This window comes from Geotrypetes seraphini, chromosome 17 (genome assembly GCF_902459505.1).
Source record: "Geotrypetes seraphini chromosome 17, aGeoSer1.1, whole genome shotgun sequence".
Taxonomy (NCBI): domain Eukaryota; kingdom Metazoa; phylum Chordata; class Amphibia; order Gymnophiona; family Dermophiidae; genus Geotrypetes; species Geotrypetes seraphini.
Genome location: NC_047100.1, coordinates 8,608,315 through 8,626,477, shown reverse-complemented (window position 1 = coordinate 8,626,477; position 18,163 = coordinate 8,608,315). Strand labels below are relative to the sequence as shown.

Genomic DNA, 18,163 nt, shown 5'->3' with positions numbered 1-18,163 from the left:
GCCACTTTATAGAACAATGGTCCGACCGCACTTAGAATACTGTGTCCAACACTGGCCTCCATACCTTAAAAAGGATATAACTCTGTTGGAGAGAGTGCAGAGGCGAGCCACAAAACTTATCAAAGGAATGGAACATTTGAGCTACACTTCCCTGGCAGTGGAGACATTGTTGGATTATCTGCTTTCTTTGTCTGACTCTGGCCTTAAGTCTACTTCCATCAGAGTCCAGACCGGACTGACACTGGAAGGTTCTGTCACGGCCCATAGAGTTCGGGCTATGGCAGCATCTGTAGCTTTCCTCCGTTCCACTCCTATTGAGGAAATCTGCAAAGCTGCTACTTGGTCCTCAGTTCATACTTTTACATCTCACTATTGTCTGGATGCATTCTCCAGACGGGATGGACACTTCGGCCAATCTGTTTTGCAAAATTTGTTTTCTTAATGGCCAACCTTCCCTCCATCCCTCTTTTTGTTAGCTTGGAGGGGTCACCCATCAGTCAAGAATATGCTGCCTGCTTGTCCTGGGATAAAGCACAGTTACTTACCGTAACAGGTGTTATCCAGGGACAGCAGGCAGATATTCTTGCATCCCACCCACCTCCCCGGGTTGGCTTCTTAGCTAGCTTATCCTAACTGGGGACCGCGCGCCTCTGTCGGGCGGGAAGGCACTCGCGCGTGCGCGGTGCGGCCTACTAGAACTTTCCAAGTTCTTAGAGTGCAATCACTCTAAAATTGTCCGTACCGGGGCTCCGTCGGTGCCGTCACCCATCAGTCAAGAATATCTGCCTGCTGTCCCTGGATAACACCTGTTACGGTAAGTAACTGTGCTTTATATGGGCGGGGTCTAGGGTGGCGATTGGGCAGAGATGGGTGGGGTCTGGCCCATGACTCAGCCCATAAGAATCAAAAGGTTGAAGAACACTGCTTTAGAATACGTAGATTTACACACCTATCTGCCATCAGGTTTCAGCAGCCTTAAGTCCTGCCCCAAATTGGGTGCAGGAATCCACTCGAAGCAGTGGTGTAGTATGGAGGGGCCCCAGGCGCCGACACCCCTTCTCCTCTTCGCCACCCCACCGCATGTGCACCCTCCCTTTTCCCATACCTCTAGTTTCTCACCGCCGTGAACAACAACTTCAATGTACCCCTCATGACCCCGTCGGCTCCCACTGACATCACTTCCGGGTGCCACACATAGGAAGTGATGTCAAAGGGAGAGCCGACGCGGTCGTGAGGAATATGTTGAAGTTGGTCACAGTGGTGACCAACTAGAGGTAAGGGAAGGGGGTTGGGGGAGGTCAGCGAAGAAGTAGGGGAGGGGCACCTCTCACCGTTGCTACACACTGGCTCTAAGCAGTATTCTATGAAAGTCACCTAGCGCTAAACAGCCTTTTTAGAATTAACACACAGCACGTATCTTGATAGCGCCTCACTCTGGGTGCCTTTTACTAAATCTGGCCTACTATGTATTGTGAAAATTTCTATTTACTGTTCTTCTGGAAATGGCCCAGGTCTTTACGGTGATGCCTAGATTTCTTGCTGAGAATAGCAGCAACTACACTGAAGCGTATAACCTGCTCCAGCATAGTCTCTCTCTCTCTCAATATTTGTTTATTGTTGGTATGACTAAATGTGGGTCCTGTTTGCTTTATTCACAGGAGAGTGCTAAGAAACTTGAAGAGAACACTTATTATTTTGGTTGCTTAGTAGAATCACTGTTGTATAGATTTGGCAAGGTAAGCATTAGATCAATGGCTTTTAAATACTAGTAAATTTTGCAACGTTTTAGGAATTAAATAATTCAAGTAAACTCTGCAAGATGGTGAGGTGAGCAGCAAGCGAGCTGTTGTCATTCGAGTTATGAAGGGCACCTAGTTTTTCTGAGAAGCGCAGGACTGTATTTGTGAAAGCAGGTCACGTAGGTTGGATTGAAGAAATAGCAAAAGAATATCATACTTCTCCATATGCAAGCTTTTTCCTTTTTCTGGAATCCAGGTGAGAGTGATGTCCTAATCTGGTGACATGTTTCTTAAAAAGGAGGTGCTCTTTATGGAGAAAACTTAACAGCTTGAGTTATGCCTTTCTCCCACTGGTCTAAGTAGTACATTTAAAACAAACTGGAGAAAATATTTCTTCACTCAGCATGTAATTAAGCTCTGGAATTCATTGCCAGAGAATGTGGTGAAAGCAGTTAGCATAGCAGGGTTTTTTGGTTTTTTTTTAAAAAAAAAAAACAACAACAAAAAAACCCAAAAAAGTTTGGATAATTTCTGAAAGAGAAATCCATAAGCCATTGTTAAGATAGTTTGGAGAAATCCATTACTGACTCATAGGATAAACAGCATAAAATCTGTTTTTCTTCTTAGGATCTTGCCAGGTACTTTGTGACCTGGATTGGCCACTGTTGGAGATAAGACCTTCGGTCTGTTCCAGTATGGCAACTCTTATGTTCTTATGACCACATAAGTAAGGCATCGATCAAAGAAACATTTCTCCCAAGATTTAGTTTGCACATTACATTTTCTCATGCAGCATCATGTTCTTGCAACATGTTCAGCATGCTCTTAATATTTTCTGGTCCAACAGAAAACAAAAAACGATTTGCTTCATTTGATTTTGAATTGTCTTGAATTTCATTTTTGTGGATTATTTATTGATATACAGAAGGAGACAGAGATGATTTCTAAAATAGGTTCTGAAATCTATAACAATATCAAGAGCAAAGATTCAACTTAAGCATAGATAGAGCTCACGGAATTGAATGCAGAAAGGTAGCCAGCATGAAAGACCCCTGTTTGAATGTAGCCCATGTCACTCATATCTAGGTGCTTACAAGAAAATTTTCAAAAAATTGACAGTGATTCCGAATACTGCCGTTCGCCTCATTTTTGGTTTAAAAAAAATGGGAGCATATCACTCCTTTTTATTTGAAACTCCATTGGTTGCCGATAGAGTCGAGAATTCTGTTCAAATTTTCTTGTATTTGTTATAAATCAGTTTCGGGTTTGTTACCAGGTTATCTTGTGTCTCATTTTTAATTTGAGGCACGCCAAAAAGACCACACGCAGAGTGCACTTGTTTTCATATCCCTCCATAAAATCCTGTCGTTATAAGAAGTTCCTTGAGAGAACCCTCTCATTTCAAGCTGCTAAGTTGAATGTATGGCTTGGAAAAATTATGTTAGAGGTCTCTTCCTATCTTTTTTCTTTTTTTTCAAATTCTTTATTCATTTTTCCATCTTACATCAAGTACACAATATTACATCAGTTAAAACTTGTACACATCACTTGAATTTCTTTCTATTATCATCTTAAATACATAAAATTATTCCCTCCCCACAAATATTTTAATCAAAAATTGATTAAACCTTTAATAGAACTTTATACCATCCCCCTCCCCCTATGTATAAATGTACTTTCAGTGTAAAATGATGTCTCATCATTGCAATAATTTGTCAGTGGCCCCCAAATCTTTTTAAAATTATTATAGTTCTCTTTTTGTATGACAATTGTTCTTTCCATTTTGTATATATGGCACAATGAATTCCATCAGAAGGTGTAATTAAGTCTAGTGTAATTTTTCCAATTACTGGTGATATGTTGAATGGCGACTCCTGTCATTATCAATAAAAGTTTATTATTGCTTGATGAAATTTGACTTTTTATTCTCATTGACATACCGAACAGAATTGTATCATATTATAATGCTACATGGTTTTCTAGTAAACAATTAATTTGAGACCAAATTGATTTCCAAAAGGCCATGATTCAGGGACAATAGAATATTAAATGATCCAGAGTCCCTGCTTCCAGATTACAATGCCAGCATCTATTAGACTTAGAACTATCTAACTTTTGTAATCGAACTGGTCTCTTCCTATCTTGATTTTAGAAAATTGTTAAAGCCTCAACTCTTTGATAGGCTGGTATCTTAATGCATTCTGCTTCATTTTTTCAATCAAGTTCTTTATATTCAACTTGATGTAGTCTGTCTGTTCTATGTATTACTTCTTTCCCTACCGTGCTGGTATTTTATGCGTTATATTGTAAATGCTTTCTGTCTTTATCTGTTTTTAAGTGCATTCTAATTTATATTTTATTTGTATCCCATGTATTAGCTCACCTTGTTGTGAACCGCCTAGAACCTTTTCGGTATGGCGGTATATAAGAATAAAATTATTATTATTCATGGCGTCTGTACAGGGTAAATTCTAGTTAAGGGTAATTCCATAAAGATTTACAGTGACTTTTCCATGGCCATCATGCATTCCATTTTAAAAGTGTGGCATAGAGATTCCCACCATAAAGTATAATTTAACCTATCCCAGTTTTTCCAGTTTCTCAAAATAAGTTGTATGGCAAACCTTGTCATAATAAAGAGAAGTTTATTGTGGGAAGATATTTGACTTTTAGCCCTCATTAACGTGCCAAATAGCACAGTATCCTACGTCAGTGCCACAGGATTTTACAATACTTTATTCACTTGACCCCAAATGGATCTCCAAAATCTAAGTATTAAGGAACAATAGAACAGTAGATGATCCAATGTCCCTACATCGAGATGACAGTGCCAGCATCTATTAGACTGAGAACTATCCAATTTCTGTAAACGAACAGGGGTCCAAAAAGATCTATGTAACAAGAAAAACCATGTTTGTCTCATAGATGCTGACATCCTCCAAGTCCAAATTCGTGGCTATTGAGTCGCAGAAATCTGCTGCTTTATCTCAATGCTCCAAATGTCACGAAGACCTGTCTTTGGTTTCTTATTCAAAAATTCAAATATTAATTTGTACCACTAAGCGGCCTGATGTCCCAGGAAGCATAGGACAGGCAAACTAATCCTAAGGTTGCTTCTCCTGGTCATGTTCTCCAGCAATTCCACCTCGAAATTAAGGTTTCCACTGTCCCTAACCCATGTTAAGGCCTGGGATTCCACAGTTTTTACTCTGGTCTCATGTCCATCCACTTTGTTTTCCAGGCTAGATAGTCTATTTTTTTTAGATCCAAATTTTCTGAAACAACAGTAGTGTAACATACAGTAAGTTGTTGCATTTGAGTCCCCAAAGAGAGTTGCAAATTGGATATTGCATCCCAGAGTGTTTCCATATTAAAGATCTTGGGTCTTTGCATGGATACAAGCTCTAAACCAGGGCCGTCTGAAGGAAATAAAGTACCTGTAACTTCAACAGAAGGGGAATTCAGTTTAAGGAAATCATCAGGGATCCACTGCTTCAGTTCTTCCGAGTGCTCTGTTGGTGGTATAGGCTTCTCTATTCCCCCTGCAGAGTCGACCACCACATTCAGCTGGTTGGGAAAGAACACTCCGGAGTGTTCCTTCCTCCGACTTCTGCTCCAACGCCCCAGGGCGATTCGGAGGACTTCACTCCTCCGGAGATAGAGCCTAGAGAGAGAGTGCCAACACTTCAGCTTGTGTGCCTCTCGCAGCCGAGGAAAGCTCAGGCTCACTTGTTTGAGCACCATACTGGAGAAAGGCATCCATCGGGCCTGCCACCACCGAATGTTCTTCTGGGAAGACCTGGGGTTTAGATTTCCGTTTAACCATGGAAATGGTAGGAAATATTGCTCACGAACAGGTCCGTGGCGTCTTAACTCCAACCACCAGCCGCCATCATCTTAGTTGAGCCACCCCTCTGGAGGTATTTTTTATGATTTGGCTGTGTATAGAACCAACATATCCTGCTTCTTTTTCCATTTTTTTTATTTGAATTGTCTCTATTTTTTATTTTTTTTAGACTTTTATTTATTTATTTATTTAATCATTTTGATGTCTGGTTCTTTATAGGATATTTTTTGTATTTCTGTTGTGAGTATGATTTATGTATGGTGGGATTCAATGATTGTCATATAGATGGTTCTGTGATGAGCACAAGATGTTTTCAGTTTAATTTTAATTTTTTTTTATTTTTTTGGCTCTATTTTAGCTCTTGGTATGATAGTTGATTTTTTTGGGGGGAGGGCTCTAAGATGTGACTATGTCACAAAAATAACTTTATAATATTACCTCTTATATTAGAAATTTGGTCCTGTGGGTGACCATAAAGCTTGTGGTTATGATTTAACTGTTTGACATTGTTGTACAGTATTGACCTATTAAATTAAAATACAAAGAAACATTTAGGGCCCGATTCTAAAAATGGTGCCCCAATTGTAGGCGGTGGTAAGCATCCTACCACTGTCTAATAGACCAATCGGGACCCTTCATTCATTACAATTTGTATATAGAGGAATGGAGGATTTCCCTGATAATTAGTGCTAAGAACCTGGGGAATTCGGTTTAGCTCCCACTGCAACTCCAGGTACAAAAACTTAGATTGTGAGCCCACTAGGGACAGAGAAAGTACCTGCATATAATATATGTAAACCTCTGTGGTTCTACCATAAAAAGATGCTATATCAAGCAAATGCCCTTTTACTACATCAATCCATCTGTTCCACTTCTAGCAGGTGACGTAAATACATAGGGCTCCTTTTAAGAAGCCACATTAGCGGTTTAACGCGCGCAATACTGCTACCGCCTCCTCTGGGATGGTAGTTTTTCAGCTAGCGTGGGGGTTAGCGCACGCTAAAAAAGTGCGTACAATAAAGCCGCTAACGCAGCTTTGTAAAAGGAGCCCATAGTTGCCTAATCTAGGATCAAAAAAGTATACTATGAAACATGCTCCACATGTTTAATCCCAGACTTAGGTGGATTGGCCAAATAAGTGGCTCACTGCTTGGCCTATGGTTCTCTCTGGAAATTGCAGTAACTTAGAAAGCTGTTCTGAAAAACTTTTTATTTCCTTTCGTTTTTAGACTGTAGTAGATGAGCAGCTAGCTCTGAAAAGAGTGGCCGACATTCTCATTAATCTGTATGCAATGACAGCCACCATCTCCAGGGCTAGTCGATCCATGCGTATTGGTTTACGGAACCATGACCATGAAGTAAGCACCAAACCGTTTTCTGTTCTGAAAGTGTTTAAATGGTTCCATTTTTTGCTGGTCTTCCTGCATTTTCCTTTGCTATTTGTGTTCATGTTGTTAATAACATTTTTCGCACATTCTTTCCAGTGAATAGGATCTTTTCATATATAATAGGAACAGGGATTAGAAGGAATGGTGTCTGCTGTGTGTGGAAAAAACTGCTATTTCAAGACTGTAGCAGAAATGAATTTCAAACGAGGTCAAGGAATTAAAGCCAGGGAAACCTTTCACATGGGGTTCAAGAGGAAGAGTAGGGAAGCCTGAGCAAAAACAACACTTATATAACTTTTGTCTTCTCATTCCCACTTGCACTCAGTAAAGGTTCAAGCTAATCTTCATTAGAGATTGGGATAGTAAGAGCTGCTTTTCGGATTGGGACTGGGGGGTAGAGATATGATTGAGATCTACAAAATCCTGAGTGGTGTAGAATGTGCTTTCTACTCTTTCAAAAATTACAAAGACTAGGGGACACTCAATGAAGTTACATGGAAATACCTTTAAAACAAATAGAAGGAAATATATTTTTCACTCAGTTAAGCTCTAACTTGTTGCCAGAAAATAGCAATTAGTTTATCTGAGATTTAAAAAGGGTTGGACGAGTTTCTAGAAAAAAAAAGTCCATAGGCTGGTTTTGAGACAGGCATGGGGGAAGCCACTGCTTGCCCTGGATTGGTAGCATGGAATGTTGCTATTATTTGGGTTTTTGCCAGGTACTCGTGGCCTGGATTGGCCATTGAATATACTGGGCTAGATGGACCTTTGGTCTGACTCAGTATGGTTGTTCTTATTATTAATACTACTATTCATTATTTCTATAGCACTACCAGACATACGCAATGCTGTACAGAGTCACAAAGAAGACAGTCCCTGCTCAAAGAGCTTACAATCTAAACAGACAAGACAGACAAACAGGATGTCATAGATACAGTTAAGGGGAATGGTTAATCTGCTGGCTGGGTTGGATGACAATGGAGAGTAGGGTTATGGTTTGGAGGCTATATCAAAAAGGTGGGCTGGGACAGGAGTGATCCTTCCCATGTCCTGTTCCAGCCAGCTAACCGTTGCAGGCCCGGTGAGCTGGGACAGGAGCAATCCTTCCTGTGTCCTGTTTGACCAGCTGTTAACCATCCCGCTTCCCTCCCAGACCCCTCTATAACATACCTTTTGAACCCTGGTGGTCTAACAGTGAAGTGGGGCAGGAGTGATTGTTCTTCACTCCTGCCCATGCAGAGCTGAGATCAGAAATGGCTGCACAAGTTCTTGCAAGTTCTCAAGGTCTCACAAGACCTGCCCTGGGAACTTGTGCAGCGATTTCTGATCATGGCTCTGCATGAGACAGGAGTGGGGAAAAAAGGAGAAATTAGGTTCTTACCTTCTAATTTTCTTTCTTTTACTCTCCACACTGGTACAATTCACTGATGGGTAGGTGGGGCAGGTGGAGACTGAGACAAAACTTTGGCTGTGCTTCCCTCTAACCAGTCTGCCGAATAGCCAAGCAGAGCTAAGAACTGCTAATTCTAACAGTAACAACACTCCTAACAGGAGTAACAACTAACATAGAGCAATACTGTTGGAAATTGCATAGAAGAAGCCCCTTCAGCAAAACGTCCCCACAGCTCGCCAGCTGAGCCAAAGCCACTGTTCTTTTGATTTCCCCAACCCTATAAAAATAACCCGCAGAAAAAACACACTCTTAATGCGAATCCCGTAAGAACAACAGACAGACAGTCAGGGTGGGGACTGTACCAGTCTGGAGAGTCTAAAAGAAAGAAAATTAACAGGTAAGAACCTAATTTCTCCTTCTTTAGCATCTCTCCAGACTAGTACAGTTCACTGATGGGATGTACCAAAGCAGTACAAGAAAAAACCTGCAGCTCAGAAGCACATCTCACAGAAGTAATGGCCACCCGGAAAACTGCCTTGAGAGTAAGGTCCTTCAACAAGCAGGAACCCAGGGGCTCAAAGGGAGGGCGCACTAGCAAAGACAGGACTCGACTGAGATCCCAGGCTGGAACCAAAGGCCGCACTGGAGGCTGAAGAAAAGAAGTAAACCACGAAACGCAGACAAAGCAGCAAGCTGAACCCAGAGAGAAGACCAGGCCAGGCCATCTTGCAAGAACTCCAAGATGTGAGGCAAAGAAGCATGAAAGAAAACCACTCCACTTGCAGCCCACCACTCTTCAAAAATATGCCAAACCCGCACATAAGCCCGCAAAGTGGAAAGCCTCCATGACCCCTCAAGAGAGTGGAAACCACTTTATCTGAATAATCTTTCTTACCTAGGTGTTCTCTTTCAAGAACCAAGCCATAAGACAAAAGGGATCCGGATTGAATATTGAGCCCTAGGTCAGAAGGTTGGGTGAGAGGGGCAGTGGAAGATGATCTGCCATGAGAAGATGAACCAGATCCATGTGCCCACGGGCGCCTGGGCCAGTCCGGAGCCACCAGGATCACATGACCGGGGTGCTGAGCAATGCGAAGAAGGACTCTGCCCACCATCAGTCATGGAAGAAACACGTACATGAGGCCCACCATTAGTCAAGGTTGTACCAGAGCCCCTTGGCCTAAACATCCCTGCGCCAATTGAAGAACTGTTGTACTTTGGCGTTAACATTCGTGGCCAAGACTGCACAATCAACTCAGAAGGCGGCGGACCGAGATGAGTTTCTTACCACACCATGAGCAGAGCAGCCTCCTGCACCACCAGACGACTCCTGGTTCCCCCCTGACGAATGACATAAGCCTCTGCCGTGGCATTGGCTGAGAGAACCCAAACAGACTTGCCCGTCAACAACTTCTGGAATGCTAGCAATGCCAGCCAGGTAGCTCTGGCCTCCAGAACATTGACTGACCAAGACACCTCCTCTGGAGACCTCTGTGATATCTGCAGAAATCATGCAGACACTCCCGAGCAATACCACCCCGTACAGGCAGGAGGGCGAGCATGGACTTCAGGAAGATGGGTCAACTTAGTCTGTTGAGGTCTGAACCAACTTGTCCAAATCCTCGCCAAACAAAAAAGTCCTCCGAAAGGGAAATTTCATCAACTTAGCCTTAGATGCCGCATCCGCCGACCAAACCCGGAGCTACAAGGTACGACGAGTGGCCACCCTGAGAGCAATGGACTTGACCAATGCCCACAACATGTCATACATGGCATCAGAGAGATAAAAAGCACCCATTTCAATTTTGGATACCTGTTCAACCAAGAATAAGCTCGGCCCACCAAAAACAAGCCCAAGCTACCAGACCACCACACATCGCCGCCTGGAACGCAAGGACAGTGACATCAAAATTCTGCTTAAGAAGGGACTCTAACCTATGCTCCTCAGGATCCCTCAAGGCTATGCCGCCCTCAATGGGACCGTATGCCGAGACCACCATGTCCAACCCCGGCGACTTATATCCCCCTCTGGAATGGGATATAAGCGAGCCATAGAGCGTGCAAATCGAAAGGGTGCCTCTGTCGCTTTCCACTGCTCAAGCACAATATCCCAAATATCCTGATGCATAGGAAGAGTGGGATGCTGAGGGGATCCCCCAAAGCAGAGGGTCCACCACACGTGGGGGCTCCTTCGTGTCTTCCTCGAAATGCAACACCAAGGAGACCTGAAGAATAAGCTCCTGGAGCTCTTCCTGCTGAAAGATGTGCACCACTGATGCATCTTCGCCAGTTGACAGCATTGAAAAACTGCCACCAGTGGCATCCATCCCCCAAGAGGATCTTGGAGGTCTCCCAAAAGGTCCAGGTCCTCTTCAAGAGAAAATTGCTCCCCATAGAAAAAATCATCCCAAGGGACCCTCGGCCGCTTGGACAAGGGAAGAGGAGGAGACTGGGATGAAACTGGCACTGAGGGGGGCCGAACCGGAATGGACGCAGAGGGGGAAAAAAACCCCGAGACCCCTGGGGAGGAAGCAGGACCCCCGGCCGCCTGAAGATAAGCCTTACACAAGGCGAAAACAAAATCAGGGGAAATAAACCCTGGTGGCCCAATGGGACTCACTACCAAAGCAGAGGACCCAGCAGAAACCTGCCCCTGTCTCTCCAATACAGGAGGAAGGTCACCTGAGGCTGCAGCCAAAATGGAGACACACCCCACCAAAATCTGAGCAATGCCTGCTGAAAAACATGCCACCAAGGCCTGTAGCAGCTGAAAAGCCTGAACCTGAACCGTCCCAGCCGCTAAAGCAGGCAAGCCGGCAGCAGCGGTAGGAGAGTCCCCAGCAGTATTGGCGGTAAGGGAAGCCTTATTTCCCTGACCGTCGGCAGCTTGGGGCTTCCCCGCTGTCAGCTGCTGGCATGTAAGGCAGTCTCAAAGAGGATCCCTGGACGCCGGCACCCAAAGCCGATGAAGATGCCCCTTCATGGTGGCCGGCACACCACGAGCACAGGCCAGCCACATTGACCTTGCATCTGGAGCACAAACACTTTTTTCCCTTTAAAAGTGCTCATTGTGCAATATGCGACCTAGCTGAAAGAAAAGTGTCGCTTAACAACAAAAAATCAATTGCAGTCAATTGAAGGCTCCCTTCAAACCGGCACTGCCTCAGGATTATTTTTATTTTTATCAGAACAGATTCCACTCTCTAAGCCATATGCTTTGCCAATATCGGTGGCAAAGCTTACAGTTGAGGCACTTCTAGAAAAATTTTGGGGAGGTGGAAAAAATGGGGAGAGGGACTCAACTCGTGACCCATTGAGTGTGATGCCCCCGAGGTCGGATGGACCCCCAAAAGGGTTCCCCCAAGCTCAATCCAGCACCAAACAGGGACAAAAACACCACTAAACAACTTCCAATAGGTCTACACTAACCATTTTCAGGGAAGACTGGCACAGCTCATCACACCTGCTGAGACTGAGAACAGAGGGAAGCACAGTATTATAAATTTGTTATGTTTTATGCTATATTTAACTATATATTTAAAATTATTAATTTTTATACTGCATTGTGTCCCCCTAGATATTACTTACGAATATGTTTTGCTCAGAAGCATATTTCAAGAATAATTACCTCATGGCAGAGTTAAGTAAACGTAAGTTCAGAAACATGGATGGGTTAGGGCAAAGGGTGGCAAATGAGAGAGGAAAAAGATTTTCTAGGGCTGCACATTGATTAAAAGTTTTAATCATGATTAATCTTGTGATTAAAAATGTTACTTGCAAATTTACCCCTCCTTTTACTAAGTCAATGCTCCGACGCTGCTCTGATGCTCACAGGAATTCTATGAGCGTTGGAGCATTTAGCATTCCGGGCCCTGGTAGAAACCTCTACTATGGCTTAGTACAAGAGAGGTGGGGTGGAGTTAATCATATAAACTGGTCAGCAAACGGTTTTATTTTCCAGTACACTGCTGTAATAATCCTGACCATGTGAGAGGTTAACTCCTTCCTATTGTACAGCATCTCCTCTCTTTTTCTCTCTGTCCCTTCCCCATCATCACCTCTTTACTTCTCCCTCCCCATAGTCAGTATCATACTTTCTCTCTCTTCCCTCCTTCACCCATCTCTTCCCCCTGCCTCCCTTTCCTCTCCGTCACTGGCTCCTCAGCCAGACCCACTTCCTCTCTGTATCTGTACAATACAGCTCTGATATAACGCCCTTTATAACTTCCTTTTTATGGTACTGTCAAAACCAGCAGTAGTGCAGAAAAGGGTAGTGTCCCAACACCTACTACTAATCATTTCTATAGTGCATCAAAACACAGAAGAGACAGTCCCTGCTCAAAAGAGCTTACAGTCTTACAAGAGATGGGTGATGCTGAAGGGAGGAAAGGAGGGAAAGACAGCAAACACAGAGCTGTTAAATCAGATAAAACAGTGATTCTTAAATCTGTTCTGGGGGACCCTCAGCCAGTCGGGTTTTTAAGATCTCTCTAATGAATATGCATGAGCGAGATTTGCCTATAAAGTAGGCAGTAGGCATGCAAATTTCTCTCATGCATATTCATTAGGGATATCTTCAAAACCCAACTGGCTGGGCCCCCCAGGAAAGGTTTAAGAACCACTGCAGTAAACTTTTTAATGCATGTTAAAATTTAAATGCCTTAAATGTGCAGCCCTATTATGATGAAATATAAATTTAATGCTGTTTGGATTGATTTAAAGATATATCAAAGTTTGTATCAGTCTAATATACGTTTAATTTTGTTTGGATACTAGTTTCCGTAGACAGTTTTGGCAAAATAAAATATGCTTTTAAATTTATATCGTAGATGCTCCTGAAAACCTGGATGACAGTATTAAAAAAATAGCCACAACTGTGCTGGACAAGAGAGCATACGTATGTTCCCATCCACTGGAAAGGAACTTCTGAAGACAAAAATGTGTTGAGAAATGTAAGATTTCAAAACTGTATGGTGTCCCAGGTGCAATTTGAAATCTGAATTGATTGTAGACAATATTGAATAAACTGTAGCCAGCCCTGATCTGTTTTATTGCTACTACTGTGGAAACTGACATCATTATAATGTGAGCAAAAAAAAAGAAACTGAAACTCTTCTAGTGCAGATATTTGGAGGGTTATACTATACCACATTTGAATCAGATATAGACTTTTTTGAAAGAGAATTGAATATTAAACAAATACTGTATTACCTGAAATCAAAATGCAGAAAGGCCAGGCATTCAAAAATTGTATCTGTAATCTATATATATAAAATCGGAGGTATGTATGTGTGTGTGTATGTGTGTATGTGCCGCGATCATGCAAAAACGGCTTGCCCGATTTGAACGAAACTTGGTATGCAGATCCCTCACTACCTGGGGTGATATGTTCTGGGGGTCTCGCGGCCCACCTGCACACGTGGGCAAAGCTACAAACAGAAAATCAGATTTCACCCATTCATGTCAATGGAAAAAAAAGTAAAAAGCTGCCATTCTCACAGTAATTCCAACTACCTGGGGTGATATGTTCTGGGGGTCTCGCGGCCCACCTGCACACGTGGGCGGAGCTACAAACAGAAAATCAGATTTCACCCATTCATGTCAATGGAAAAAAAAAGTAAAAAGCTGCCATTCTCACAGTAATTCCAACTACCTGGGGTGATATGTTCTGGGGGTCTCTCAGCCCACCTGCACACGTGGGCGGAGCTACAAACAGAAAATCAGATTTCACCCATTCATGTCAATGGAAAAAATGTAAAAAGCTGCCATTCTCACAGTAATTCAAAAACGGCTTGACCGATTTAAACGAAACTTGGTATGCAGATCCCTCACTACCTCGGGTGATATGTTCTGGGGGTCTCACGGCCCACCTGCACACGTGGGCGGAGCTACAAACAGAACATCAGATTTCACCCATTCATGTCAATGGAAAAAAAAGTAAAAAGCTGCCATTCTCACAGTAATTCAAAAACGGCTTGCCCGATTTGAACGAAACTTGGTATGCAGATCCCTCACTACCTGGGGTGATATGTTCTGGGGGTCTCGCGGCCCACCTGCACACGTGGGCAAAGCTACAAACAGAAAATCAGATTTCACCCATTCATGTCAATGGAAAAAAAAGTAAAAAGCTGCCATTCTCACAGTAATTCCAACTACCTGGGGTGATATGTTCTGGGGGTCTCGCGGCCCACCTGCACACGTGGGCGGAGCTACAAACAGAAAATCAGATTTCACCCATTCATGTCAATGGAAAAAAAAGTAAAAAGCTGCCATTCTCACAGTAATTCCAACTACCTGGGGTGATATGTTCTGGGGGTCTCTCAGCCCACCTGCACACGTGGGCGGAGCTACAAACAGAAAATCAGATTTCACCCATTCATGTCAATGGAAAAAATGTAAAAAGCTGCCATTCTCACAGTAATTCAAAAACGGCTTGACCGATTTAAACGAAACTTGGTATGCAGATCCCTCACTACCTCGGGTGATATGTTCTGGGGGTCTCACGGCCCACCTGCACACGTGGGCGGAGCTACAAACAGAACATCAGATTTCACCCATTCATGTCAATGGAAAAAAAAGTAAAAAGCTGCCATTCTCACAGTAATTCAAAAACGGCTTGACCGATTTGAACGAAACTTGCTATGCAGATCCCTCACTACCTGGGGTGATATGTTCTGGGGGTCTCTTCACCCAAGAATTTATATGTTCTTGCTCCTGGAGGTGAAACTAAAAATGTTGTTTATAATCAAGTTTTGTGTTAGTTGTATTATATTCATTTTGTCAAATATTTCACATTATAATTTGAATATTGTACTTTTTATAAAGCTGTAAAAAAATAATTTCATTCACCACTATAAAGTATCTTTATTTGAATCCATTTACAGTGTTATTGCTATAATTAAATACCCGTGCAACGCCGGGGCATCAGCTAGTATGATATAAATGAGAAAGTAAAAAAAAAAAAATATCAGACTTCCTTAAAGATTCTAAGTCTGAAATATGTTTGACAAATTCTGAATTAAATATTTTTGAAGTGCTTGGCCTTATCTTAATATATTTACAGTTCAGAAACAAAATGAGAATTGGCCTTTCAGTGAGCTTATACTTGTGTGTATCCAAATACTCCAGGACAATACCCAATGGCAGCCAATGTTCATTTTCTGTTCTCTTGATATGGCTTTTACTGATGTGAAATGCAGTGCAGTGCTGGCACTCATAGAATGTCTCTCTGCCTAGGGTTACCAGAGTCCGGGAAAACCCGGACATGTCTTCTTTTTAGAGGACTGTCTGGGTGCCCGAGAAGATTCCAAAACCTGGCTGTTTGTCCGGGTTTTGCAAGGCCCCAAACACTCAGGCCCCAAACACTCAGCACTCCGGCTGATCTCTCCTGCCTCTCTCGCTGCCCTCTCCAGTCTCCCCCATTGAAAAACCGTATTCGTGGGTCCTTCAACAAGCAGGCACACCAGCAGGGACAAGACCAGATTAAGATCCCAAGATGGAACAGATGGACACTTGGGAGGCTTGAGCAATTTGGCTGCCCACAAAAAGCGAATGACATCAGAATGGCAGTCAGATGCTGACCTCTTAACCCATGAAAGTAAAACAAGGCCACAAGCTGAACTCTGAGAGAAGACCAAGCCAGACCCCTGTCTAGGCCATCCTGCAAGAACTCTAGATGTTAGGCAAGGAAGCGTGAAAAGAGACCACTCCACGCGCCTCACACCGTTCCTCAAATATATGACAAACCCGTACATAAGCCCGAGAGGTGGAAAGTCTCCTGGACCACAAGAGGGTTGAGATCACTTTACCTATGCGTTCCCTTTCAAGAGCCAAGCTATAAGACAAAAGGGATCAAACATTGGAATAGAGCCCCGAGTCAGGTCAGTTGAGAGAGACAGTGGTAGAGGATCCACCACAAGATGCCGAACCAGATTCGCGTACCACGGATGCCTGGGCCAATCCGGGGCCACCAGGATCAAGAGGCCTGGATGGCGAACAATGCGGAAAAGAACTCTGCTCACTAATAGCCACAGAGTGAACACATACAACAGACCTTCCGTTGGCCATGGTTGAACCAGAGCATCCAGCCCCTTGACCTGACCATCTCTGCGATGCCTGAAGAAGCGGAGTGTTTTGGAGTTGACACTCATGGCCATCAGGTCTATAAGGGGTTGCCCCCAAGTCTGCACTAGTAACTGGAAGGCTGCGTGACTTAAGACACCACTTGCTAAGTTACGACTTAGGAAGTCCGCCTGAAGATGAGACTCTGCCCAGACCATGAGTAGAGCCGCCTCCTGATTGGTAAAGCACTAAGTCGGGCTTTACCAATCAGGAACTACGTGTCAAAGCAGCTCCTGATTGGATAAGGCCCGAATTAGTGCAGGAAGAGGCAGTCGGAGCATACAGTGAATGATTTCCTGCACTTGCTGGCGTTCCGGCTGTTCTCTCCTGCATCTCCCACTGCCCTCTCCGTGTCAGCGGTTCGCAGTTGGAAAATACCGTGAATGACCAGGACCGCAAACCGCCGACCGCGAACAACCGTGGGAACACTGTACTACAACCAAAGTTTTTGGTCTCAGTCTCCACCTGCTGCCAGTGAAGCATTGTACCAGTCTACAGGCTAACAGAAAGAAAATTAGCAGGTAAGAACCTAATTTCTCCTTATGGGAAAGCAGAATCTTTTATGCAGACCACGTGCAGAGCTCTTTGAAAGCATTAGCAGCCAGCAATAGTCTTTCTTTGCACCACACAGCTTACAGAAAATAGCAAGGAAGAACATTTCAAGTTCTAGTTAAATGACGGGACAGGTTAATTAGAAAATTTGATCAGTTGCTGCTGCTGCTTCTTTTTTTTTTTTCCTTGCCCAAAAAAATGAATGTGACAGCTTTTAAGAACTATAAACCAGACAAAAGGAAAATCTTATTTGATCTATGATAAGGAGAAATTAGGTTCTTACCTGCTAATTTACTTTCTTTTAGCTTCTCCAGACCAGTAGAGGTTAACTTTACGAATGGGTATATATCTAATCATGACCAGCAGGTGGAGACTGAAAACAAAACTTTGGGACAGTATATCCTAGCCCCTCCTCTCTATTTCCCTCAGTCTGCCGAATAGCCAAGCAGAACCAAGAACTGGAAAACAACAGAGAGAAAAAACAATACTCCAAAAGGAGTAACAAATAACATACCCAAAATGCTGTTGGAAAATGCAGAGGAGAAATTCCCGAAGGAAGAATGTCCCCACAGCTCGCCAGCTAAGCCAGCCGAGCCACAGCCGCTGTTCTTCAATTCTCCCCGGCCCTAGAAAAATACTAGAACCCGCAGCAAAAACCAAAAACTGCCCGCGCAACAGCCCCAACAACAACAACAACAGACAGGGTGGGGACCTCTACTGGTCTGGAGAAGCTAAAAGAAAGTAAATTAGCAGGTAAGAACCTAATTTCTCCTTCTTTAGCACTCTCCAGACCAGTAGAGGTTAACTTTACGAATGGGACGTACCAAAGCAGTCCCTCTCACGGGCGGGACCCCCGAAGGGCCGATACCAGTACACGCTCACCGAACACCGCGTCCCGACGCGCCTGCACATCAACCCGATAATGACGAACAAAGGAATTCAAGGAGGACCAAACCGCAGCCTTACAAATATCCACTGGAGGCACAAGCGACGACTCAGCCCAAGAAGCCGCCTGACCCCGAGTGGAATGAGCCTTGAGAAACTCCGGAACAGGCTGCTGTTTCAGAAGATAAGCGGAAGCAATCGTCTCCTTGATCCAGCGCGCAATAGTAGCCTTAGAAGC

At 43.6% G+C, this 18,163-nt stretch overlaps 1 protein-coding gene across 1 annotated transcript in view; it reads left to right on the top strand.

The window, feature by feature from the left end:
* Window positions 1-13,521, top strand: part of ACAD9 (acyl-CoA dehydrogenase family member 9) — an 84,248-nt gene extending 70,727 nt beyond the window's left edge. Inside the window, exons 15-18 of the mRNA XM_033926152.1 lie at window positions 1,659-1,736; window positions 6,816-6,944; window positions 11,945-12,017; window positions 13,197-13,521. Of these exons, the coding sequence (XP_033782043.1) occupies window positions 1,659-1,736; window positions 6,816-6,944; window positions 11,945-12,017; window positions 13,197-13,297 (381 nt within the window). The 3' untranslated portion in view covers window positions 13,298-13,521. The remainder of the gene's footprint in view (window positions 1-1,658; window positions 1,737-6,815; window positions 6,945-11,944; window positions 12,018-13,196) is intronic.
* The last annotated feature ends 4,642 nt before the right edge of the window (window positions 13,522-18,163 follow it).